The 26,002-nt window shown below is 44.4% G+C and overlaps 2 protein-coding genes across 4 annotated transcripts in view; both read left to right on the top strand.

Annotated features, from left to right (window-relative positions):
• Nucleotides 1-5,618, top strand: part of LOC147033120 (E3 ubiquitin-protein ligase NEURL1B-like) — a 35,014-nt gene extending 29,396 nt beyond the window's left edge. The window contains exons 5-9 of the mRNA XM_085871221.1: nucleotides 280-409; nucleotides 724-883; nucleotides 1,129-1,284; nucleotides 1,705-1,851; nucleotides 2,704-5,618. Coding sequence (XP_085727347.1) covers nucleotides 280-409; nucleotides 724-883; nucleotides 1,129-1,284; nucleotides 1,705-1,851; nucleotides 2,704-2,912 — 802 coding nt within the window. The 3' untranslated portion in view covers nucleotides 2,913-5,618. The remainder of the gene's footprint in view (nucleotides 1-279; nucleotides 410-723; nucleotides 884-1,128; nucleotides 1,285-1,704; nucleotides 1,852-2,703) is intronic.
• Nucleotides 5,619-19,470: 13,852 nt separating this feature from the next.
• Nucleotides 19,471-26,002, top strand: part of UBLCP1 (ubiquitin like domain containing CTD phosphatase 1) — a 78,541-nt gene continuing 72,009 nt past the window's right edge. For 2 of the 3 annotated variants that reach the window (XM_085871225.1, XM_085871227.1), the window contains exon 1: nucleotides 19,471-19,696. The gene's annotated coding sequence lies outside the window, so the exon portion shown is untranslated. Of the gene's footprint in view, nucleotides 19,697-20,568; nucleotides 20,670-26,002 lie in introns of all 3 variants that reach the window. The other variant, XM_085871226.1, reaches the window with a different exon arrangement.

Below are 26,002 nucleotides of genomic sequence, written 5' to 3' on the forward strand. Positions count from 1 at the left end.
GCTCGAACAAACACACAATATTGAATGCCAAGAAAAATGTACTCTGAATCAGAAGGAATCATTTGGAAATAAATAAAAATAGACACAAGGAGAAAGACTCTAACCTCATAGAAGCAATTCACTAAGACTAGCGAGTACCAACAAAACCGAATCGCATGACGTTAAGGTGAAACGTATTTGAGACCTGAGTAATGTCGTGTGAAAATGGCCCCCAAGTGGGTGGGGTTAAATCCAACAATAGAAATGATAATGATGCTGAGAATGTCCTTCCTGCCTTAGGAACACGAGTCCAAATGTCAGGCTGGAGGCTGGAGGGTCAGTTGTGAAATGGAATGGAGGACCGGGTCGTACTCTTATTTTCATGGAGCGGACCCTACAGATTGAAGAGACGGTCATTTTCCGCTTTGAGGTAAATGTTCGTGTTGTGTTAATTTGGCATTGAGCAAACTTTGTTTGCGATAGTTTTCAGTTGGTAGAGGAGAAAGATCTTCCACGTGCTGTCGTGAAAGATATTGAGATGAATCGCATAGCTGTCATGTTAAGGAAACGGAGCATCGTCTGAAAATAATTATTGTGGAATTTTTAATTGCTGGCTACAACGAAGGCCATAGTGAGAGGGTTATGATAACGGGTATAGGGAAGACCCTTGTACTGAACAGGATGGCCTTTTGTACTGTGGCCAGATGAGAGCGCGAGAGTAATCCGGTGTTGCTGTATGAACAGTGCCAGAATGCTTGCTACACAGAGCCCATGGTGCTTGGCATTACGACTTGTGACCCCATCACGCTGTCCACGGCAGAGCTGGGTGTTGAGCCTGAAGTTCTCCTGGACCGCCCAGAGTATTGGGTCATCCACCAGTTTCTATATCCCAAAGATACTGAAGGTATGTATAGCTGGTTTTCAGTTTCTATTTTCCTGGAAATTTAAGATAAGCTTTTGTTACCAGATGCAAAAAAACGTCTGAAGACCCCCACCCCTACCCTCTCCTCTCTCTCTCTCTCTCTCTCTCCCTTTCCTTCTCCCACTTTGGCAGAAAAATAGCTCTTCTGAGTTAACAGTGGTTTAGCTATTGCTTCTCTTTTTCGAACAAGTACATAAAATGTATGGTGATTGTGTTTATGTATCCAGGGATTCTGCAGCTAAAGCTGTCCGGGGATGGAAGGATGCAATCCAGGAAGACTGTGCCTGATGTGGAGGGCCAGACCCTCTTCTTTGCCGACTCCTCACAATTGCTCTGGTTGTTCTTCTGTTTTCAAGCCTCGTCAAGAAATATTACATCACTGGGTATGTTAGTTATGGGTTTATTAATACTTATGAAAGACCTTGGAAGACCCCTGCACCACAAATGTCCTCCAACTTCCTCAATCTTCAGACTGTGGCCCCTGCTGCTGGCTGTGAACCGGCAATCCCCCTGCCTCCCCATCTCTCCAGAATATATTTATATTTTTAAACCCTTTTCATATACTCTATCTCTGGGGGAATCCAATCGGAGTCGTCAGCTTACTTGAGGCTGTGTGCTTACTTACTTGAGGATGAAAAATATCGTATGTTGCCATTGAAGGGGTTGCCAGTTTGAGCAATATTTAGCTTGTGACCTGAAGTACCAATAGGCCGTGCTTCCATGGTCTTGACTTTTAGCTAATGGCGATCCAAACAATAACGGAACTCCTTATTTCACGAAAAACTTCTGTTCTCTCTTTTCAGGTTCGTATACGTTGTCCCCAATGCCATGCCAAGCAGTTGAGCAGTTCCCCACTGCAGGCTGCAACAATCACCTTTGCTCCTCTTCATTTTCGTCGGAATGCTCTTCTCCAATGTCACCCAATTCATACATGTCCTTCAAAAGCCAAGGTGAGACTTGGAAGTGTCAGCATTAAATTTTGGAGGAAGAGAATGTCTTCCAAAAGAGTATGAAGGTGGAAATGCAGTTACTGGACAGTTTGGATCAAAATATTCCGTTGGCACCTGCTCATCAAGGTTGCAGACCAACCAGCTGTTATCAATGAACATTATTCGTTAATGTTGGTCCAAAATCCCACTGATAACAATCAAATTAGTGTTGCGCTGCCACAGAGCCAATATACTCTTCTTTGATTGCGGTGGATGAATCGTAATGGTAGATATTTGGTCAATAGGTCTCTGCTTCAAGAACATTCTAATTGTCAGCAGATTGCATATTGCTCAAACTTCCCTCTTCTGTCACTTTCTGCAACCATGATCACGGAAGATAATTTCAAGGAATGTGTTGTTAATGATATTAAATGCAGCACATTGGCACTTACGACGTTATGATTGAAGTGTCAATGTGTTGAAACTTAATGTCGTTGACCAAGAATAGCCGCTGAAGGGGGTGTACCAATGGCTCCCACTGGCTCGGTGCACCTTTGGTTTCCCCTATAAGAAGAAGCATGATGAAGCTGAGAAGGATTTGGGAAAAAAGTGCAAATGAAGTCGGCACAGTTGTACAGTTGTAGCAAAAGGAGGGAAACATTGTCAGGATAAGATGATAAACCCACTCGGTAAGGGGAAATTCGTTGGAACTGCACGTCACACCTGAAGCGTGTGGATAGGTAACAAAAACTTTTGACGTTAACAATTGTCTTGCAATGTTTTCTTTCAAACATTCACCTTTATCAATGCACTTTTCTTTTGATCAAGGTTCCCCCTTTTCCTTCCACCCCATATCACGCTTTTCCCCAACAGAATCATCCCCTTCGAACATCCAAATGCAAGACTGTTTTTTCAATGAGTGCGCCATCTGCATGGACAACCCTGTTGACTCAGCCACTTACAGCTGCGGCCATATGTGTGTGTGTGCACCATGTGGCAGGAAGCTCCTCCATCATCCGCATCCCACCTGTCCAATTTGCCGACAGAAGATTCACGACATCATTCGTATCTTCAGGAGGTGAAGATCAATGTCGATTGGTTCATCTGAACAGTGTCATTCAGGCTGTTGTGTTACACATTACGCTGCAGGAGCCGCTCTTGTCAGTTTTCTTTCTCATTTTTGGTTTCACCATGAAAATTAGAAGCAACCCAATGATGAATGGAAGAAACGATTCCAAACTGCGATCCTCTCGGTTGTGTAACTCTTCCATTCCCAAGTTTTTTTTGGGGGGGATTTAAATGTTTTTTTTTTTTTTTGCACTTTTTTATTGCCATCGGAATGTCTGTCTCATCTTTGACTTTTATAGCCTACTCATCATGGCTTGGTCCTTGTACAGCCCACTCAGCAAGCCGAACTTCTGCTTTCTTCCGTTATCGCAGGAACACCGTCTCTGGGGACAAGCATCCAGTCTTGTAATTTTTGTAAACCTTCAGCATGTCTTTTTTTTTTTTTAATACTCGCTTGCACGTAAATGGACCGCCTCTCAGATAGACTTTAAACTGAGCGTCCCATCTACGGACATTAGTCGGTGGATGTTAAAGATCACATGGTGTCCTTCGCGAAGAGTACGTGAACTATCGCTGGCACCCTGAACCAATTCCAAATTCCTGCTAGGAATTGCATCAGTGGCACACCTGCACTCACCTGTCATGCTGGAATTGCACATTGATATCATGATTATTTTTGTTTGTACTATAGCAACTGAAATCGTACCACAATGATTTTCCCATGGATCTAAGAGCTACGCCGATGGTATCATGACTGTTCAACTTGTCCGAGTTACCATTAAGTCCACCTTATGAGCATGAAACCTAAATGGGACGCAGAAGCATCGTGCGTGTTTCTGCATCAATTAACCAAGACATCACATTGTCAAAGTGAAAGAGCAACCAATACTCATCTGAGGATCTTTCATTTTCCCGCAGGCCATAAACCATACATACCATACCGGCGGGGGCACCCAAGCTTTCAACTCTTCAGGAGTTTGCTGCGGGTGCCAACGTGCATGTTGCTATAATTTTCTATGCATATCTGTTCGAAAATAAACATCGAACGTTGCTAAACAGCCTGCACTAGAAAATCTGCTCTTCGTTTAGCCACAATGACTTCATCCGTTTCCACCAATTAAACTTTGGATTCGGTGGTTACATGACCCTGGTGGTGATTGTAAAAAGTCTTCAGTTCAACTTCCAAAAAGTTTGAACCAGATGCTTCTTGAATTGCATTTGGCTTTAGATGAGTGTAGCTACGAGTGAGGTATGATTATGTATGTCTATAAATCATCATGAAATATTGATATTTGAATTAGAAAAACTACATTTAAATTTAAACTTTTGCTTTTTTTTTTTTATCCTTCAACAAAATGTTTCCCAGCACCGTGTTCTCTTATTCAACTGGTTGATCGTTCAAATTGGTTTCATTTACTTTGCGTGTCGTTCCATTGTTTTGTATTCCCAATAGCTTTCCTTGATTGTTTTTTTTTTTTTTCAATCATGCTGCATTGTTTCATTTGGGTTTTATTGACTTATTGTTATGAATTTCCAGCGGTCTATTCTCCGATATTTTCTCCCTATGCTCTCAGTCCTCTGACCCTTTCTGCTACAGGATGCACGTGTTCTAACAATAACCTCCGCCTGGTTACACTTAAAATCCAAGCTGACCGCACACTTCATCCCTTTTATTCCTCACTTCTCCCATACATGGAACCACCTTCCAGACACTGTTTTGTCTCACTCTTCCCTACAGCACTTTATGCAGGCAGTGCTCCACCCTCATGTCCCGAGCCATGATCATTGTTACTCCCATTAACCCTTTCCTAACCCAAGCATCTCGCTTGCTGATTTCAGTGTTTCCTCCCTTTCCTGTCCGTTTATTCTCTTGCTGGTTGCGCCCAATTGTTTCTCTGCAAAGCCACTGTCAAGTTAACCTTGCTCTTCCATGAGCCTCACTCTTGGAGAGGGGATTTCATTTTTGCATTTTTCTTTCTTACATCGAGCGAAGTCTCATCATGGAGCTTCTACATAAACCACATGCACGACAAAGACTTCAGTAGACATCAGTGTACTTCAATGTGAATTTACAAGAGCATTCGTAGGCGATGGCCAAATGCATCCAGCAGACAAGATTTGAACCGGGGTTCTGAGCATCGTGAGAGCGTGTAACTGGCAAATTGATTGTTGCAAGCACATTCCTTGTGAACCGTATTAACCCGTATTTTGGGGGGTTTAATCCCCTTTGGAATTATTTATTTGTACAACGTTATATGTGTATATTCCTTACAAAAACATCATTAAATACGCTTTATAATCTCGCCGTTTCAGTCTGTCAGTTCACATTCCGGTACACCCACTCCACTGTGAATATTTTTTGTTCTTCTACTCAGTTAATGGTGCGTGTGGAATGAGAAGCAGAACGATCTCCCTTGGATGTTCTTTTCTCAAAACTTTCATAACCATGGCCATTCCTGGCATCTTGCCTCTGGCCTTCCTCCTGCTTTTGTAAAAAAAAAATTGAAAAAATAAATAGAATGTTACATTACAACTGTTTTTTTTTTTTTTTTCGTTACTAAAGTAGAGAAAACATTTTCACACAAATGAAGGATATAATTTTCAAAATGATGTGCAAACTTGTCTCGCATTCAGTTTTGCCACGAGTTATACTGTCTTGTGATGTTCAAACAATTTGAAACTCACCTTTTGTACATAATCTGAAATAAAATGTCAATGCATTGCTTTTTAGTCTGACTGCAATATTTTGTAACTTAAACACTCAAATCTGCTACGTGTGTGATGATGTGTTGATTTATTTCTTTTCAATCAAAGGTATGCCCAAAAATTCAGAGGCGCACTATTTCAGAACATCAGGGAGAACTTCATGGAACAGAATATGTTATAGGGACACGAAGGCGGGAGAAGTCAAAAAATGTTCGGAGTCCAAATAAGATGAAAGAAGAACCACATTACGGTTTCAGACCTACAGGGGCTTCCGAAGCAGTTTTACCTTGGTTAGGGGGCAAAATCCTGTACAGGTCACCACTCAGAGACGGTGAATGACTCATTCTTCCCAGAAAGCTGGTACTCATTTTGCCAACCTTGGAAGGATAACCGGCTGAGTTAACCCACCTGGTGTTATTTATTGGCACGATGGAGGCTCAAACTTAGGACCCAAAGGTCTTAAGCCACCACCAGGCTCTAAATAAAGTTGGACGAGCTCAAAATTATAGCTGGTGGTGAGGATTTTGATTATTGTTTTGGAATAAGTGACATCTAGTTTAATAGAGGGTCATGAGAAAACCAGAGTTAGAAGGAGGATACAAAATGTACATGTGGGACAGCAAATAGAGAAGAGGAGGAGGCTTATCAAATTGGGGGGAAAGACGACTGTATCAATAAAAAAGGGGTTTCTATAAAATTGGAAATGGAGATTGAGGAATTTCTGTGGATCGAGATTAGGGAAAGCAAGAATAGTGAGATACTTATAAGATTCTGTTACAAAGCTCTCTGGGGTGATGGAAGAACATTTTAAGATGCTTTGGGAAGAATGTTTATGGGAGGATGTCAACTTGCTTGGCATAGGTTGAGTCCAAGTGCAGAGAAATGTGGAAGTAGATGATGAATTCGTCGATTTTTGTGCAGCGTTGTTATGGAAGCCAGTTTGTAGATAAGCTTACAATGGGGAGGGCAGTTTTTGGGTAATGATCCGAATATGATGGAAAACGTGGAAGTAAATGAGCTGATCGGGATGAGTGACCACAACAAAGCATGAGCAAGGCTATTGGGAAGAGTTGTGCAATTTCTGATAGTGGAGTAAAGCAACTGTATTTTAGTAGAACAAACTTTGAGGGTATAAGAAGAGAGTCAAGTGTATTGACTCTCCTTGGGTGTTGGACTATTTGAATGTTCCAATGGCAAGAGGGTCAGCGAGAGATCAGAGAGAGAGAGAGAGAGAGTTTGGCCAAGCACCCCATCTTTAAGGACTCTCTCCCCTTCTCTGGCCCTCAAGCCATTTCTGTAAATGTTGGTAGTGCCATGCCATTACACTGTGCGTGTTTCAGCCAATGAATGGCCCCAATACTACCAAAAACATCGGGGTCATTGCTCGCTACCAATCAGAGGAGGTCTTGTGGGGGAGGAGGGGGGGGAGAACCGGTGCTTCTACCTCTTCACCATTGAATGCAAGATTGGGTTGTGAAGAGTTCCTCAATGTGGTTATGGGACCTCTGAGAAGCTCCCTCTCGCCGAAGCCCAGCCCCACCCAGTTCAACACTAGTCATGTGATAGGACATTTATACTTAACCTCTCTAGTCTAAAATCTCTCGCACAGGCCATATGCCAGCCAGTTCTCCCAAACATGTGTCCTTAATACTTCTTCAAGAAGTCCTATCGGTTTCATGAACACAAATGGTGCTAAAGCCATTAATTTTAACTACTGAATGCTGCCCCAGAAACAGTATAAAATAACTGAACTGGTGGCAGATTCGGATAAATATAGGAGCAAACTGAAGCTATTTAAGAACTCTGCTCGGCAAGTCAAGACAGGATATGGGAAGGAATATTAAACACAATAGGAAAGCCTTTTTTGAAATACATAAGGGAAAAATGCAGGTTTAGTCATAACTAGGACTAGTGAGGGGATAGCACAGGTGTATTGGTTCATGATGAGATGGCAGGATGGTCGAGACTCGAGGTCTGCACATCCACCTCTAAGCTACTTAACCTGGGTTGGAATCTCGGCCCGGCTATAAACTGTCATCCCCAAGTTTCACAGGCAGGGCGATTCATCAATGTGTGTGCCGCCTCTCAGATGGACTTTAAACTGAGCATCCCATCTACGGACGTTAGTCGGTGGATGTTGAAGATCACATGGTGTCCTTCGCGAAGAGTATGTGAACTATCGCTGGCACCCTGAACCAATTCCAAATTCCTGCTAGGAATTGCATCAGTGGCACAGCTGCACCCTCAGCCAATGAGGCCACCCAGCAGCCTTGTGCTACCGCAGAAGAAGATTGGTTTGTGATGAAAGTGTCTTCAGGCTAATTACCTCTGCCATCGAAGGCGAAGGAGGTTATGTTTTCACCCCTGTCTGTCTGTCTGTCTGTTTGTTTGTTAGTTGCAAAATCGAAGATTTTTCAAGTATATTGGTTAGTCGATTTTTTTTATTCTGTCTGTGTGTTTGTCTGTTTATCGCCAACAGGTCACAATTTTAAACCGATCTTCACAAAACTTCACCACATGGTCGAATTTGTCATAAGGAAGAAGCATATTGTTTTTGAGGTCAAAGGGTCATCAAGTTCAGTGAGATTTCTAAAATCCTCAATTTTCATCCGATTGACTTGAAATTTGAAGAGGATTTATATTTCAGGTCACTGAATTCAACCGGTAAATTATTTTCGAGGTCAACGTCGGCCAAAAGGACAACATCGGCCGCATTCCGAAAATTGTCAATTTTCATCGGATTGACTTGAAATTTGAAGAGTAGTTGCAAATTTGGGTATTTAATTCAACCACCAATTGTTTTTGACGTCAAATTTGTTTTCTGGATTTTGCAAGTGTTGTGCTCTGTACGACATCTTCTTGTTTGTTTGTCTGTTGTTTGTTTGTTTGTGAACAGGGTATCTCAAAAAGTTGCGGATTGATTCATATGAAATTTGGTGCAGAGTTTGCGTACATGACATGGACGAAACAATTCTACTTTGGTGAGGATCCGAATCCGGATCTGGATCTGAGAATTTTTATGTGATTTCTCACCAATGAGAGATTGGGCCAAAAAATGACATATGGCAGGATTTGTGAAAATGTTGTGGATAGATTTGGCTGAAACTTGGTGGGCCGTTTGGGGATGTGACGAGGAAGAATTGATTCGATTTTCGATCCGACTCGGATCCGAGAATGTTTTTTAAGTGATTCTTCACCGGGCTAAAACGACATGTCCTAAGATATCTGAGAAAGTGATGGACGGATTATAACAAAACTAGGTGGGATGAGTTGGTTAGGTGACAACAACAGCCGATTAAATTTTAGTTCAGGTTCGAATCCATATCCAGCGTTTCAATATACGAAACAAAAAAATTAAATACCCAATTTACGTTTTGTTGGATATAAAACGTAAACTAATCAGCCTGGTTTTTTTTGTTGATATATTTTGATATGTTATAGCACATTACGAGTCGGAGTTATTTTTATCTGAACATCATGCACAACCTATTTATTATAGATGATGCTTTACACGATTTTTATTTTTGTAAATACCTTAACTAAACCCAGTGGCGGGGTTAGGTAAGTTGGGGTATCAGCATTTTTGAATTTTACTGCTTAAATGCTTAATCACCCATGGGGGATTAGGTGAGGTCATATGGTAGTCAGATCAGATTGATTCCAGGGATACCAGACTAGCTATACAAAGATGGGGCTGAGACAAACTAAACTTTTTATCACATTAGAAATGAAGATATTCAGTAGAAACCTTTTTGAAATGTTTGAGATAATCAAGGCTGTAGATAAATTCAATACAGATTGTTATTTATAGATCCTTGTTGTGGAGGATCTCTAAGTCTTACTCACGTAGTTGTTCTTCTGCTACTTCTTGTGGACTTTTTTTATTTCACAGCCTACACTTTTCATCGAAACTTCCTGAAACTTGGCATATATATATATGTACAAACACCCTGCGCAGACAGTAACCATCTCCGATTTTGAAAATTCCTCCTTGAAAAAAAGTTATGACGTCAAAATATCTCCGCTAATGGAAATCGGCTAAAAAATTATCTCCGAAACTAGGCAAGCTTTTTGAATTCTGTTTGCGGGAATCGAACAGGGCATTAGCAGAGATTAATTACCGCACATATGATCCATCACTATGACGACATATCAATTTTTTATGACGTCATTCCTATTTTTTGACATTTTTTGTTTCACAACCCTGAGTTTTCATCGGATCTTCGTGAAACTTGCCATGTATATGCAGAAAGCCCACGCGCAGGCAGTAACCATTTCCGATTTTGGAAATTCTTCCTTGAAAAAAAGTTGACGTCATAATATCGCCACTAATGGAAATCGCCAATACCATTATCTCCGAAACGAGGAAAGCTGTTTGAATTTTGTTTGTGCGAATCAAGCCGGGCATTTGCACAGATAGTTTATCGCAAACCTGATACATCACAATGACGTCATATTCGTTTTTATGACGTCATCATTAAGAGGACGAGGTTCTTAGCTCATTTGAGCTTGTTAAACCAGGATGGATAGTGACAGGAATGGGGGACATAATAGCTTGAGAGTATAACACGTGAGAATTGACCATCACTGTGGTCACAACCTGCGACGCAAAAAAAAAACCCAGGTAGTTCTGTTCTTGCATATGGCAGCTTGGCTGCTGGGTAGCTATCATTTCTTGGAAGCACAGCTGTGCTGCTGATGCTGTGCCCCTCTTCCAGTAATATTGCTACTCATTTCACCGACCTTGGAAGGATGACAGACTGAGTCAACCCCACCTGGTGTTAATTCAGCAGCCAACATGGCTTGAACTCAGCTTGAACTCAGGACCCCTACTCAGGACCCCTAAGATCCTAAGCCAGCCGTCCTAACTGCTAAGCCAACACCCGGCTTTCCCAGGCAGTGTATAGTCAGCAGAGGCCTACAGGTCTAATGCATTAGGCCCACCAGAAAACCAAGATGGCAGCCATATCGTTTCATGTGGGTGCTATGGTGGATGGAGTCAAGTGAGCAATGTGGATGTGAATCCGTCTGGCCAATGGGTGCACATTTCAAAAATCGACCCCCACAACTCCACAAGAACCCCAACAACAACAACAGCACCAACAGCAAGCAACACGGAGCTCTTTCGAACTGCGACATTGTGGAGGTAAAAAAAAACAAAAACAAGAGGAGAGTTGGGATGGTAGTTAGGATTTTACACTGAGAGTTGTCAATGTATTGTCTGATATGTGGGTATACAGTACAGGGGTGGCACATATTCGTCCAAGCACTGTTTAGTCGGTTATATTTTGACCCGACAATAAAATATCAGATTGGTGCTTTGCAGGCCGAGTGTCGAGTCCACCATCTTTTGTACGACCATTAAGCAGGGGGACCTATCTGAGACCGAATTTTATTTGCTAGGTGTTAAAGAACCCACGGTGTCTTTCACCAAGAGAACGTGAGTTATCTCAGCACCCAGAACTAATTACTCCTGCTTTAACCAGCTGGTGCAACATTTGGGTAGTTCTATCTTTTGTTGGCAACCCTCCAATAAGTAGAGAAGTGGGTAGTGCATGGGTGGGGGGAGATGCACCCACTAATGCCGGCAGATGGGACGCCCAGTTCAACATCCATCTGAGGGACAGCATACCAATTGATGAATCACTCTGCCTGTGAAACACCTGGATGACAGTTTACCATGAGAGAGAGAGAGAGAGAGAGAGAGAGAGAGAGAGAGAGAGAGAGAGAGAGAGAGAGAGAGATAGAGATAGATATAGAGATAGAGATAGAGATAGAGATAGAGATAGAGATAGAGAGAGAGAGAGAGAGAGAGAGATATATATATATATATATATATATATATATATATATATATATATATATATATATATATATATATATATATATATATATATATATATATATATATATATATATATATATATATATATATATATATCAGAGACGAGTGTGCATACCTGTGGGTTACCCTGCAAACTGGTAGATTATAGTAGTCCTCAGTATATAGAAGGGTCTTCCATGGAAAATGGTAGCAACAAGTACAGTAGATTGGTTAAAAATAGCATTGGATGTAAACTTTTAATCGAAAGGGCAAGAGGGGTCCAGGGAAAGGTATGTCGCTTGACCCTGGTTTGGGTGATCTGTGGGTGTTGTGTGCCCATATTATGTTTCATGAAACTCGATGGAACTTACCATGATGGAGAGGAAAGTTGTCCAAGATGGAGACCTTGTAAAAAAATTTTCTCTTAAATAACCACTCCATTTGGATGAAAGTTGAAAAATATTGAACTCAAGAAGTTTCTATTTTTTATAAGTTCTATCCTTGTAGGCGTTTTTGGGGGACTTGCCAAATGGTTATCATTTCCTTTACTGTACCAAATTGGCTTTCAGTTGCCGTTGTTGGACAACAGCCATGCATTGCTTTCATGTGATGTTACTGCCCTCTTTTGGTCATTTTTAATGATGATGACTAAATTGGAGGATTAACGAGGAAGGATAGCAATTACTGTACAGCACAAAGGATATGTTCATGGTGAAACAGCAAGTGGTCATTTAGCCAGTCATGAATGTGCCATATCCACACTTCGTACATTTTCTCAATCGACTTCACTTCTCTCTGACATTGTAACTGACCCAGTCCTTCATTCTTGCCATTATCTTACTCAAACAATAGCCAGTTGATTCTGGGCCGAGCTTAATTGAGATATGAGGAGCAGCTGATAGAGACAGCACTTTATATTACATGAGAAAGGAGGAAATGACGAGGGGATATGATAGAGATGTTTAGAATAATGAAATATCTCGACAAAATAAGTGCAGAAGAGTTTTTTCAGCAGAATAGACATTGACAGGACCACTGGACCAGGGACCACAGACTTAAGTAAAGAAGATGAGAGTTAAGACGGTTGACTGCTCAACTATTTTACATGTGACATTTTATATGGCTGCCAACCTGAGCAGGCAGGTGACCCACCAACGCTAACTAGTGACGATATATATATATATATATATATATATATATATATATATATATATATATATATATATATATATATATATATATATATATATATATATATATATGTGTATATATATATATATATATATATATATATATATATATATATATCAAATCTGCATATTCACCTGAAACCCTAGAACCACTTTGATTGTGACCTTGATTGACATATTTCAACAGTTTCAATTGGTATTCTAAGATTTTCGAATCATTTGATATCCAGATACAAGGATTGTGGTGGAGGCCCGACGCAAACCCATAAATTCCGAGCCTGAAAAACCCATGTTCCACCAAATATATAAAATTACATTTTTGCATATATCATGTCGATGGCTGTAATAAACAAAAAAACAACAACCCCAAAACCCCCATGAATGATTACTATTTCAATTTGTCCTTGGTCAAACTGTAATTTGACTGCAGTTGAAAAATCCGTTGAATATTTGAAAAACCGTTTGATCCAGAGGTTGTCGTCTCATTGGTTGACTTGGTGGATTTAACGAGAGATGTGCGTAACGGGGGGAGCAAGGCAAATTGGGAGGGGGGGGTGAACAGAACCCCCAGAGAGCCTTTCAGTGGCAAATTCAGGGGGGTTTCCTGGTTGCCTGGAACCCCCCCCCCTCAACAAAAAATATTTACCATTACAGTGGCAAACCCAGGGGTTCCCTGGTCACCCAGAACTCCCCTCACGAAAGTGTGCCACAAAAAAGGCCAGAAGCCTCAGAAAAACTGTATCAATACAGTACCGAATAAACAGTAAACCACTAACAGCTCACAGTAATTTATTTGGAAATTATTTGGAAAATTTATAATTTTCTGTTATTTGGAAACCCCCCCTACCCAATTCCTGGATTTGCCCCTGCCTTGGAGGAGAGGAGCTGGGAGTTAGAAATTCCAAATTTTGGAATTTGCAGATTCCAAATTTGCAGATTCGTGGCAGCACCGGAGAGTGCAGGTTAGGGGTCACGTGGGGACCCAGGGTTGTTGCACGCAGACCGTCAGGTGTGCGAGGATGGCCGTCCTTGGAATCTGGCGTGACCCGTAAGAAAGCACCGCAGGAGGTCGTGGCACGAATGGCGTGTCAGGCGCCACGCATAACTGACAACACGGTGCTAGTAGGGGACCCGGCAGAGAGAGCGACCGTGCAAAATAAGGGTTGGAGGTGGTGATGGATGCCATACTTTGTTTGAATGTATGGATGCTATTCCGAAAATCCGAAACCAGATCCGGATCTGGGAATTTTTCATGTGATTCTTCACCGTTGAGAGACGGGGCCAAAAACAATATATAGCATGTTATCTCTAAAAGTTGTGGATGACTTGTGACAAAACGAGGTGGAAGAGTCGATTAGGTGACGAGAACAAGATGATTTGATCTTGGTTAAGGACCAGAATCAGATGCGACCTCTCAGTGGTAGACACAATGTCAACTATTCAGCCTGGCGGAGGGATGTTCTCTACGGAGTGCCGTTCCATTTCACCAAGTTGTAACTCGATGAATGATTTTTCATTTGTCTGTTTGTCTGTCTCTGTGCAGGATATGTCACAAAGTTATGGACGGATTCGCATGAAATTTTGGGTGTCCTTTGACCAAGACTCTTGAAGGAAGTTCAGTAGCCTCTCCTTGTTCTCCATTTTACAAATTAAGTTTTTTTCCCACCGTGGCACAGAAAGAGCAGAGTGGGGACTAAAGGTCTTGAGAGTCTCACAACCTGCTGCTTTCATTCTCAGAATCTTGTGAAGGTACTTTTGTTATCGCTCATCAAAATCGGTGCATCCCATACCTTGAAAACGTTGAATGAATGCCATCACATCAACAAGGATGGCTGTCTTTTCTTTGGAAGGAGGAAGTTGATCCAGCTCCTCCTCGTGAGAACCCGTTGTCCTCTTCAAAGCCATGATGGAATCTGCCTTGTGCCTTTTCTCAACCACTATCCAGATGGGAGTCCTTCATCTGGTTTAAACAGTGAACTGGGGTTGTTTGCCCATTCAAGTGAAAAAGCTTCCATTTTCCTCAAGTCATTTAGATTTTTGTGCAAAGCATAGACTTTTTATCACAGCACTTTCTTGTATGTGTAGTTGTTTAGTTTTCTGTGCGGGTGTTGCTTGTTGTTTCCCCCTTTTTCAATGAATGTTTTCAGGCGTTTCGGTTCCACCTTGTGGCTGTTTTCATCTTGTGCTATGGTAAGAGCTTTCAGTGCCTTCTCTTTTAATTCCACTAACTCGTTGGATGAAGCCAATTGGTCTGCTGAAATGTTTGTGACGTCTGCGCTATTATATCTGAAGGGGTCGATCATCTTGTCTGTGACGAGATATTTCATTTTGGTTTCATTTCCTGCTGCGATCCGTGCACCAGCTAGCCATTTGCAAAAGAGCATCCAGGTCTCAACCAGCCCTACCAGATCCAATCAGGTTCGGAAGGAAAGCAGAAAATTGCCACCTAATTGCAAATAGAATGACAAAGCCCTCAAAACACAAATTGGTCAACACTTCCTGCAAACGCCAAAAAAGAGTTGTATGCAAAAGGCGTTGCCCTTGCGGAGAGGCAACGGTTGAATGTACCGTGGTGATCCATAAAAAGTGTGATCTGCCATCAGATGTTGAACACTGATTTCCATGAAACTAGAAATGGCTTTTGATTTGATTAAAATAGATAAGTGAGATACTCTAGACTTCCTTGCCATCCAGAGCCTTGAATTGCAAATGCAGGTCATAGATGCATGAATTGCCACCTTCTGAAGACCGTGTAAAAATGCCTCTTTGGGGTTAGTATAACGACTGTTGCTTTTGATGAATATCTTGCTCTCAAAAACTTTGTTCATTAGTTTGCTTTATTCAGTAAAGCCGCCGTCACACCTTGACGATTTCGCCAGCGTATGCCGATTTATGAAAAATTTGTCTAAAACGCCGGCACACGTCGAATACGTTATGGGTACGTTTTGTATACGTTAAGAGCACGCTGAAAAACACTGCCATACGTCGAGTACGTCGTAAAATTTTCAGCATGTTTGAAATTTCACGACGTACCACGAAACGTACCACAGCTGTACCACGGAATATGACAGCGTACTTCATTGTTTTTCAGCGTGCTCCTAACGTATACACAACTTACCCGTACCGTATTCGACGTGTGCCAGCGTTTTAGACACATTTTTCATAGGTCGGCATACGCTGGCTAAATCGTCAAGGTGTGACTGCGTGGTTGACACTTCCAATTTTCAGGCCGTTATGATTTAAATCGGCGAGCGGCAGGTTTTTAACAGGCTACGCCACGAGTTCGTCGGCGAAACGTGCAGCGCGCTATACCTAAGTTAAACTATCGTTGGGCATAGGTTGTGAACGCTGACAACAGGCTAAGCATTCGTTGGTATAAGTTATCTATAAGACAACGAAACGTTCTGTGCCCGTTACTAATACGTTATGCATACGACCAACACGTTATGAATACGAACAAAACTTTTTTTTAAAAACCTCAAAACTTCAACGTACGCCAACGTTTTACATACATTTTTATACGTTGCCATTGCTGGCTAAAACGTCAAGGTGTGACAGCGCCTTTACATTTCAGTTATCTTATTGAAGAGGTACCAAGATATTCACTTCCCTTTAAGTGTTGCATAAGTCAACACTTTAACACCTTCAGATTTTTTTTTGGACATCGTGCTCAATGTTTATCTGTCTAACTTCAGGAAGGTCCTCTGCTGAGACGGTTGCATGGGGTATCACAGAAGCTCTATCAACTTTTGGTGTAATGCACGCCATCAAGGCCAAACCATGGAAGGTGCCATGTCCATCAATGGTCCAGATGTTGTGGTCAACGTAATTGGCGACGTAGTGCATAAAATGACGAGGCAAATCCGGGAATTTCAGTTGGTTTTTTTTGTACACCATGTCGAGGCTCGTGTAAGAGCTAATGCGCAGAACATAGAACAAGGCAGGAGACAAGAGAGGTGGGAGAGGGAAGCACAAAATGGTGGGGAACAAAGACGAGAGATCCGTGGAAGGGAGAGGGATGGGGCGGGGAACACGGGGTATACAAGATGGTACTACAGGGACTTTCAGGAAGGAAAACAGGGAATTTGAAGGAGGTGGGTTTGGCATGGATTAATGGGGGTAGAAAAGATCAAGGTTTTTGGATAGGGGAAGATATGAGATGGTGGTCAAAAACTGTTTTGAAGACCTGGACGGAGGAGTGGGATTGAAGAGAGTGTAGGAGTTTGTTCCATCGTCATCATCATCATCATCATCATCATCATCATCATCATCAATGGCATCCGTACATCTACACAAGATTGTACATCTGCAGCACTTCTTGGTGAGGTCAGTCATGTGTTGTGGTTGTGTTGTATTGTGTTGCACTTCCGTTGGTGTCCGACCGTGCAGACCGATTTGAGAGTGACAAAGTCTACCACAGGTGCCGCATTTGAAGTGGTTGGCATGATTGTCATCTCTTGTAGGTGTGGGATTTGTTGTTTGTGGTGACAACATCTGTTGTGCAGTTGCTCCAGCCACTGGTCATCATGATGGCTTAACCCAGCCCATAACTGATTTGGCCATATGCCTCTGGAGTGAGCCACAATTTCCCACGTGACAAAATTGATGTGCAGGGCTTTCATATCCCGCTTACAGACATCCTTATAGCTCAGCTTGGGGTGCCCTTTTGGTCTTTTGGTTCCAGCTATCCCACCATGTCGGGCATCCTTTGACATAAGCCCATCTTCCATGTTGTGCGCACACCCAAGCCATCAAAGTCGTCTGAGTGCAAGGATGCTTGGCAGATTTACCTGGGAGAGGATTTCTGCATTTGTGCATCTGTCCTTCCATGTTGATGCCAAGGATGCTTCGGAGACAGCGAAGATGGAAATTGTTAAGTCTCTGTTCTTGACAGCTGTAAGTCGTCCACGTTTCACAGCCGTAAAGTAGGGGGCTGTTAATGCATGCCTTGTAGACCAGCATCTTGGTTCTGAGGGTCAGCTTGCTGTTCTTCCACACCCTCTTTGTTAGAGACAACCAAAGGAGGTGGCTGTCTTCCCAATGCGTACGTTCAGTTCATTGGCAAGAGACGGGTTGTTGGTCACTATAGACCCGAGATGACTGAATTTGCTGACCACTTCCAGCGGAGTATTGTTTAGTGTAATCAGCTGCTGGGTTGTGACACCTTGTCTCCATCACCACGGTTTTCTTGTTCACTGCTGGTGAGACAAAACATTGTGCATGCACGACAGACAATCAATTAACTCGTGGAGCTGGTCTTGTTTGTCGGTGACAAGTGCAGCGTCATCGGTATGGAGAAGTTCTCTGATCAGGACATGATGCACTTTTGCCTTTGTTCTTTATCTTGTTGGGTTATACAGCTTGCCATCCGTCCTGGTGTTACGATAGATTCCTTCCATGTCAACAGGGGAAGGAGTACCTCAGAAGTACCACAAACCTGCCAGTAATGGCCAAGTCGAACCTGCTGTTCAGATCATTAACAATGGTCTAAGCCGCTTCATGGAAGGCTCCATTCAATCTCGTCTAGCTCGTGTGTTGCTCAACTACCGCACCAGACCACATCAAACCACCGGTCGCTCACCTGCCATTTGTAAAAAAAAATTAAATAAAAGGGGGGGGGGGTGGAGAGATGTGATGTATCAGTTCAGAGTCATGTGACCCACCTATGTTCCGATGCTGTGCTGTGTTGTACCCGTGTCTGAATTAAACCCGTTGTTCCCACTTCAGAGCCTTCGTCCCTGTCTATCGAGTACGTATATCAATAATTCCAGCAGTGTGTGTGTGTGTGTGTGTGTGTGTGTGTGTGTGTGTGTGTGTGTGTGTGTGTGTGTGTGTGTGTGTGTGTGTGTGTGTGTGTGACTGCTGTTTCTCAGCAACCACTGGTCTGATATAATTGAAACTTGCCACGTATATTGCTGGGGCCCTGTGGATGTGCCTTTTCAAGGTTTAATATTAATCGGACAAGTGATTCCCAAGTTATGGCCATTTATTTATCAACCAATGACAAGATACATTGCTGCGGCCATTTATTTACCAACCAATGACAGGACACGTTACTGCATAGGCATCGCCGATGGGGAAGAGATCCTCAGCCACGTTCCCCATTACGGGTTACAATGTACGGACTTCCGGATAGTGATGACTTAATGTATTCTAATAATTTCTCTTTATCTTATGCGCATTTATAGATAAACACAATGCCCCAATCCAGTCGTCGTTTACGAGAGTGAATGGACGGCCTGTGTGGTTGTTTGAAAGTTTTTTGTTTTTTTTGCATGTACTGCCACGCGAGAGTGAATGAACGGCCTGTGTGGTTGTTTGAAAGATTTTTTTTTTTGCACGTACGACCACGCGAGAGCGAATGAACGGCCTGTGTGGTTGTTTGAAAGTGTTTTTTTTTGCACGTACGACCACGCGAGAGCGAATGAACGGCCTGTGTGGTTGTTTGAAAGTGTTTTTTTTTTGCACGTACGAGAGAGAGAGAGAGAGAGAGAGAGAGAGAGAGAGAGAGAGAGAGAGAGAGAGAGAGAGAGAGAGAGAGAGAGAGAGAGAGAGAGAGAGAGAGAGAGAGAGAGAGAGAGTTTTTTTCGCAGCAAGGGACGTTTTGGCAAACAGGACGACTAATTGGTCTGTCAGCGAAGCGACGGGCGGGCTCTGCTCGTTGAATGCAGTAATCTTCACTTTCCCCAATGATTGGATGTTTGCGTGCACTGTATATGTGTCATGGCAATGTAGTGAGCGGCGGAGTTTCAATGTTATTCCGAACTCTGTGAATTCGGAAGTTGCTCTCGGGCCTCCGTTTCGTTCGGCTTCATATTTGAATTTTAAAATCGCATTGCTCGGCCTTTGTAAGGTCAATGAATCAGAATATGCTTGGCGTCCTGAAGGAAGCGAAATCGTGTATTAATTTTACTGTCCCGTCGAGTGGTCGCTCGGGCGGCGACGTGAAACCTTTCTCATTTCTGTGTAATTTCTGAGTTCCCTTGTCCGTTTGACGGAAGTTTAACTATATATATTTATATATTTACATTTACATTTTGTGCTTCGAGTCGGAATTCAAGCGAATCAAGGAGATCAGGTGTGGTAATAAATAACCGCTCTAATTTGCAAACGAACAGTAAGTTGGAATACCGGTTATTTTATATAATGACTTTATCTGTCCTTTCTGTCTGTCTGTCTTTATATATATATATATATATATATATATATATATATATATATATATATATATATATATATATATATATATATATATATATATATATTTTTTTTTTTCCCCACAGGGCTTCGTAAACGAGGTTGTGTCTGTATTCCCAATTATGGTTTAAAATATTGATGAATGTTTTTCGGACGACGTGTGAATTATCCAGGCGTCTCTCCATGAAATTCCAATTCGGAAGGTTTTGTTTTGTGTTCACACTCTGAGGTGATCCGAGGAGACCGCCACCAAGGCCAAGCAGGGCTCCTCGGACGAGTCTCCACCTTGAGGCACATGTGTTGTCATTGTTAACACACTGGTGGGGTGTTGAGGCGAGGGGGGGTGGGGTGGTGTGGGGGTGGTGAGGCGAGGGGGGGGGTGGTGAGGCGAGGGGGGTGGGGTGGTGTGGGGGTGGTGAGGCGAGGGGGTGGGGTGGTGTGGGGGTGGTGAGGCGAGGTGGGGGTGGGGTGGTGAGGCGAGGGGGGTGGGGGATGGTGGGGTGGTGTGGGGGGTGGTGAGGCGAGGTGGGGTGGTGAGGCGGGGTGGTGAGGTGAGAGGGTGGTGAGGTGAGAGGGTGGTGAGGCGAGGGGGGTGGTGAGGCGAGGGGGTGGTGAGGTGGTGTGAAGGGGTGGTGAGGAGGGGGGGTGGTGAGGCGAGGGGGGGGGCTGGTAGGATAGCTTGGAGGTACGCGCACTCTCCTCGTTTTAATCTCGACCGAGCTGTAAACTGCCGTCCTGGTGCTTCCCATGCAGGGAGACTCATCGGTTCATCAGTTCACCAGAAGGACGTTAAGCCGGAGAACCGTCTGCCAGGTCTCGTCGTTGGATGGTTGACAGTGTCTCGCAATGAATAGGCGAGTTATCGCCGGCACCCCGAGCACATTACGAATTCCTGCATTAACCATTTAACTCATTTATTGGTCCACATAAGGAACTATATATAATATTGTTGCGGGGCCGGGTCTCGGTGGCGAGAAGAACAGCGAGGGGGAGCAGTAGAGTCAGCTCCACCGAACACACCAGAATTTAGGTCGTACCTTTCAGATAAATCCGAAAGATCACGGGTCCCTTATCGGACCGAAGATCGCCAATAGGTCGACCACGTGGGGTAGGGTCAATTGCCAATTTCAATATTCCTAAATACCCACGTCGTCAAACTACCAGGGAAATTCACCCTCGGCAGGATCTGCACGATCCGGGCCGTTACTGAGCCGGATCCGAGTCGTACCCCGAGCGCAGAGTACCAGAACCCTGCCAGCCAATTGCACGATTATGGCAACAACGGCCTTCCTAATCCCCAATACGCACCGTTGCAAACCAATGGCAGAAATGACAAAGAACGAGCTGGTACATTCAACAAGAGGGGAATTTATTTACAATAATCGGGGGACGAGGGTAGCATGTCAGGGCAGAGTTATCCAAATAAAGCAGGGAATCAAATGTACAAGCAATTCCTTAAACAGTTCTACTTAGAGACAGGGCCCACGGACACACACGGACACACACGGACACACACGGACACACACTGACACACACTGACACACACTGACACACACGGACACACACTGACACACACTGACACACACTGACACACACGGACACACACGGACACACACGGACACACACGGACACACACGGACACACACGGACACACACGGACACACACGGACACACACGGACACACACGGACACACACGGACACACACACACACACACACACACACCCCAGAAAGAGATGGACCTCGCGGTCTTTATTGCCCCTTCAGCTCGGGAGGGAAGACGAGCTGAGGGAAGAGAACGTGCTGGCTACCTGGCCACGTTTGCGCGACTGGGCGACCGCACCTTCCTGGAGCACCAGTTGCCAAAGAATGGACCAGGGCAACCGAACGTAGAGGAGGGGAGACGAGGTGATCTCCTGTGATGAGATGGTCGACCGCTTGTAATGCGCCAGACGATACGCCTCGGATGCGCGGGATGCAGTCAGCCGCAGACCCAGACAGAAGCGCGCTCGAGCAGATGGGACGCAATCTTCAATGAATTCCCATCGTTTTTCGGGACGGGTCTGTTCCCCCGTCGCCTGTTCCCATTATGTGGACGGCGTGTCGCGGCTCCGCCTTCTTTAGAAGGTCCGCCTTGGCTTTGGTCCGTGAGTCTCCCATTGGGCAGAAAATGACGCATACTCTTATTTGGTGCGCAGCCAGAACGAAGCGCTCTATGCCCATATTTGGGCCAAGCCAGAGCGAAACGCTTCGTGACCATATTTGGTGCGAAATCCACACCGCCTGGGGCATGGAGTTCCGCACACGCCCACGCACGAAGAGCACGGACAATGCCGCGAGCAGAGTGTTGTCGTTGTTGGTGATGTAAAAATCCGAACTATAAAATAATTCACAGCGCACGTACAATTAACCACCCATTAAACACAGGATGCGACCCTTCCAAGAAACACATACTTACCGATATAACTGATCCATAAGGACTCTGGCTGTTGTGTGCTCATTGCTGCCAGATTCATAACAATATATATATATATATATATATATATATATATATATATATATATATATATATATATATATATATATATATATATATATATATATATATATATATATATCTTCTTCTTCTTCCTCTTTCGGCTGCTCCCGTTAGGGGTCGCCACAGCGGATCATCCGTATGATCCGCATCGTGATTTGGCACATGTTTTACGCCGGATGCCCTTCCTGACGCAACCCTGGTCGCCTCTTACGACACAGGGATATGGTACACCTATTTTACCGGGGTATACACCGGCCCAGTATACTGGTACTCATTTCGCCGACCTCGGAAGGATGACAGACTGAGTCAACCCCCTGGTGTATTAATTCAGTGGCCCAACGGGGCTTGAACTCAGGACCTCTTGGATCCCAAGCCACTGCCCTAACCAATGCGCCAACACCAGGATATATATATATATATATATATATATATATATATATATATATATATATATATATATATATATATATATATATATATATATATATATATATATATATATATATATATATATATATATATATATATATATATATATATATATATATATATATATATATATATATATATATATATATATATATATGTATGTCGGGTATGGGAGCATGTGCCAAAACAGCGCGTCGCTGCCTCCACTTTACGCCGGTACTCCAGGGGCCTCCGTCTGGCCAGGCCCATCCCCATCTCCTTGAGATGATGTTCAACCTGCTGCAACCACGAGGCACGTGGTCGGCCCACTGGCCTCCTCCACTCAAGACACTCCCCCGCTGAGAGAATCTGGTGAGCAGGATCAGCGTCAGGAAAATGAGCCACATGTCCATACAGCCGCAACTGACGCTCACGGACTATGCAGGTAACAAATCTCATCCGAGTCTCTCTCAGCAACCGCTCGTTGGACCCAAAATCCGACCAGCGATAGCCAAGGATTCTCCGAAGAGACCTGGTACCAAAGGAATTAAGTCTCCGTCTCAGATCCCTGGTCAGAGTCCAAGTCTCGCATCCATAGAGCAAGACTGGAAGTACCAAGGACCTGAAGACTCGGACTTTCGTCCTCCCGCACAGGTACCGGCAGCGCCACACCCCATGATCCAGTGAATCCATGACTCCCCAGGCCCGACCTAGACGTCTATTGACCTCTGACTCACAGCCAGCAGAGACATGAATATCACTGCCAAGGTAAGTGAATCTCTCCATGACCTCAACATCCTCACCACAAACAGACACAGACAGGACAGCAGCATCCAAGATGTCACCGAAAGCCTGGATCTTAGTTTTGACCCAAGAAACCCGTAATCCCAGCGGCTCCGACTCCTCATTCAGCACTTCGAGGGCCCCCAAAAGGATATCTAAAGTCTCCGCAAAGATGACTGCATCATCTGCAAAATCAAGGTCCGAGATCTTGACATTCCCAAACGATGCACCGCAGCTTGATCTCTCCAACATCCTCCCTAAAATCCAGTCCATACAAGTGCTGAAAAGTGTGGGGGCCAGTACACACCCCTGACGAACTCCAGTAACAACTGGAAATAAGTCAGAGATGGTACCACCACACTTCACAGCACTCTCAGTACCAGAGCAGAGTTCAGACATCAGATCGATCAGTTTTGGTGGCACCCCACGAAGACCAAGAATCCTCCAGAGGACATCCCGATTCACTGAATCGAACGCTTTACAGAGATCAACATAGGCTGCAAGCAGCCCCTGCCGAAACTCTCGTCTGCGTTCGGTGAGGACACGAAGTGCAAGGATACGGTCAATCGTTGACCTCTTTGGTGCAAAGCCTGACTGCTCTGGACGCTGGTGCTCAAGCAGATGGTGGCGAACCCGATCAATAATTATCCGAGCAAAGACTTTGCCCTGCACTGAGAGCAGCGTCACCCCTCGGTAGTTGTTGCAGTCTTGGCGATCACCCTTCCCTTTCCAGAGAGGAACAACAAGGCCCCTCTTCCAATCAGTTGGGATGATGCTTGTGTTCCAGGCAGAGCACAAAACTGCATGCAAGGACACGAGTGCAGCATTTCCACCAGCCTTGAGAAGTTCGGCATGGATGCCACAGATCCCTGGAGCTTTGCCCCGTTTCAACTGGTTCACCGCAGCCCGTGTTTCCACAAGCGAAGGTGGACCACAGTTGATTCGAGGGTCAGCAACAGGGATTGTAACACCCTTGATGTCCAACTCGACAGCTGGGGGATCAGCGTGGCACAACCGCTCAAAGTAACCGGCCCAGCGGGCCTTCACTTCAGACTCCTCTGTCAAGAGCCTACCACTCTCTGCTCTAACTGCAGTGCTCCGAGGGATGGGCTTGGATGAGCGCAATGCGCGAATTCCCCTGTAAGCGGGACGAGAATCACCTGTCCACAGGTGATGCTCTACCCCCTCACAGATTCCTCGCACATAGGCCTCCTTGTCCACCCTCAGTGCACGTACAGTTTTACGCCTCAGCTCCTTGAACAGCTCAGCTCTGCCATTCAGCCTGGTCCTGCGACTCTGGTCAATGGTATCCAGTGTTCCTTGAGAGACAACATTCTTCTTTGCCCTGCGGTGAGTTCCAAGACATCCACCAGCAACATCAAGGACGGTGGTCTTGAAGGCACTCCACAACTCTTCAGGACCTCCCAAAGCACCCAGACCCCCCAAATGTCCACTCAGCCTGTTCGCAAACTCCTCAGCTACTCTCTCATCCCTGAGCTTGCCAACATCCAGCCTAGGCTGGGATGGTACCATTCTCCAGGATTTAAGGTGCAGCTTTGGAGTTGCTACAACAAGCCTGTGGTTAGTATTGAGGAACTGAGCACTTCGGTCGACCCTGCAGTTCTGGATCATCCTCCAACGACCATCAATGAGGACATGGTCAAACTGCTTTGCCACACCGCCAGCGTTGGAACACCAAGTCCAGCGATGAGCTTGTGGGCGCTGAAACCATGAACCAGCCGCCCTCAGTCCATGACTTCTTGCAAAGTCAAGGAACTTAGTGCTATTCTAGTTCATAGTTCCTGACCCATGGGGACCAACACCTGTCTCATAACCATCCCAATAAGTTCCAGTCGATGCATTGAAATCCCCCAAGACAAGAAGTGTATCTCGTCTGGGGCACTGATCAACCACAGACTCGAGCGTGGCATAGAATGCATCCTTCACGGTGAGATCACTCACCTCAGTCGGAGCATAAACAGAGACCAGGGAAATGACACCTAAGGAGTGACGAATCCTTTATCTCATAATACGCTCGTTGACCGGTGTTACCTCAATTATCATTGGACACAGCTACAGCAACTCCTTGGGTATGGTAATCATCAGAGCGACCAGACCAATAGTAGGTGTAACCACCCACCATTATCTCGCCGCAATCCGGTCTCCGAACCTCAGAGAGAGCTGCAATCCCGATGTCCAAACGCTTGAGCTCAGATGATAACAGAGACAGGTGATCATCCTCTCTTAGGGATAGGACATTCCAGGCACCCACCCGAAGGGACCGCCTCAGGTTAACCCAAGGAGACCGCCGTCTGGTGGACGACACCTTAGCACCACTCCGACACACTCTCCCGCAATCTGACCCAGGGATGTTACCCCGTGGTTTCCCTCCTATCATCAAAGATTGGGGGTCCCGAAGGCTTTGCTCCAATCCCATCATCCGGGGAGCTGCCCTGTG

This window comes from Eptatretus burgeri, chromosome 2, assembly GCF_056783735.1.
Source record: "Eptatretus burgeri isolate ZD-2024b chromosome 2, Ebu_testis_v1, whole genome shotgun sequence".
Lineage (NCBI taxonomy): Eukaryota > Metazoa > Chordata > Myxini > Myxiniformes > Myxinidae > Eptatretus > Eptatretus burgeri.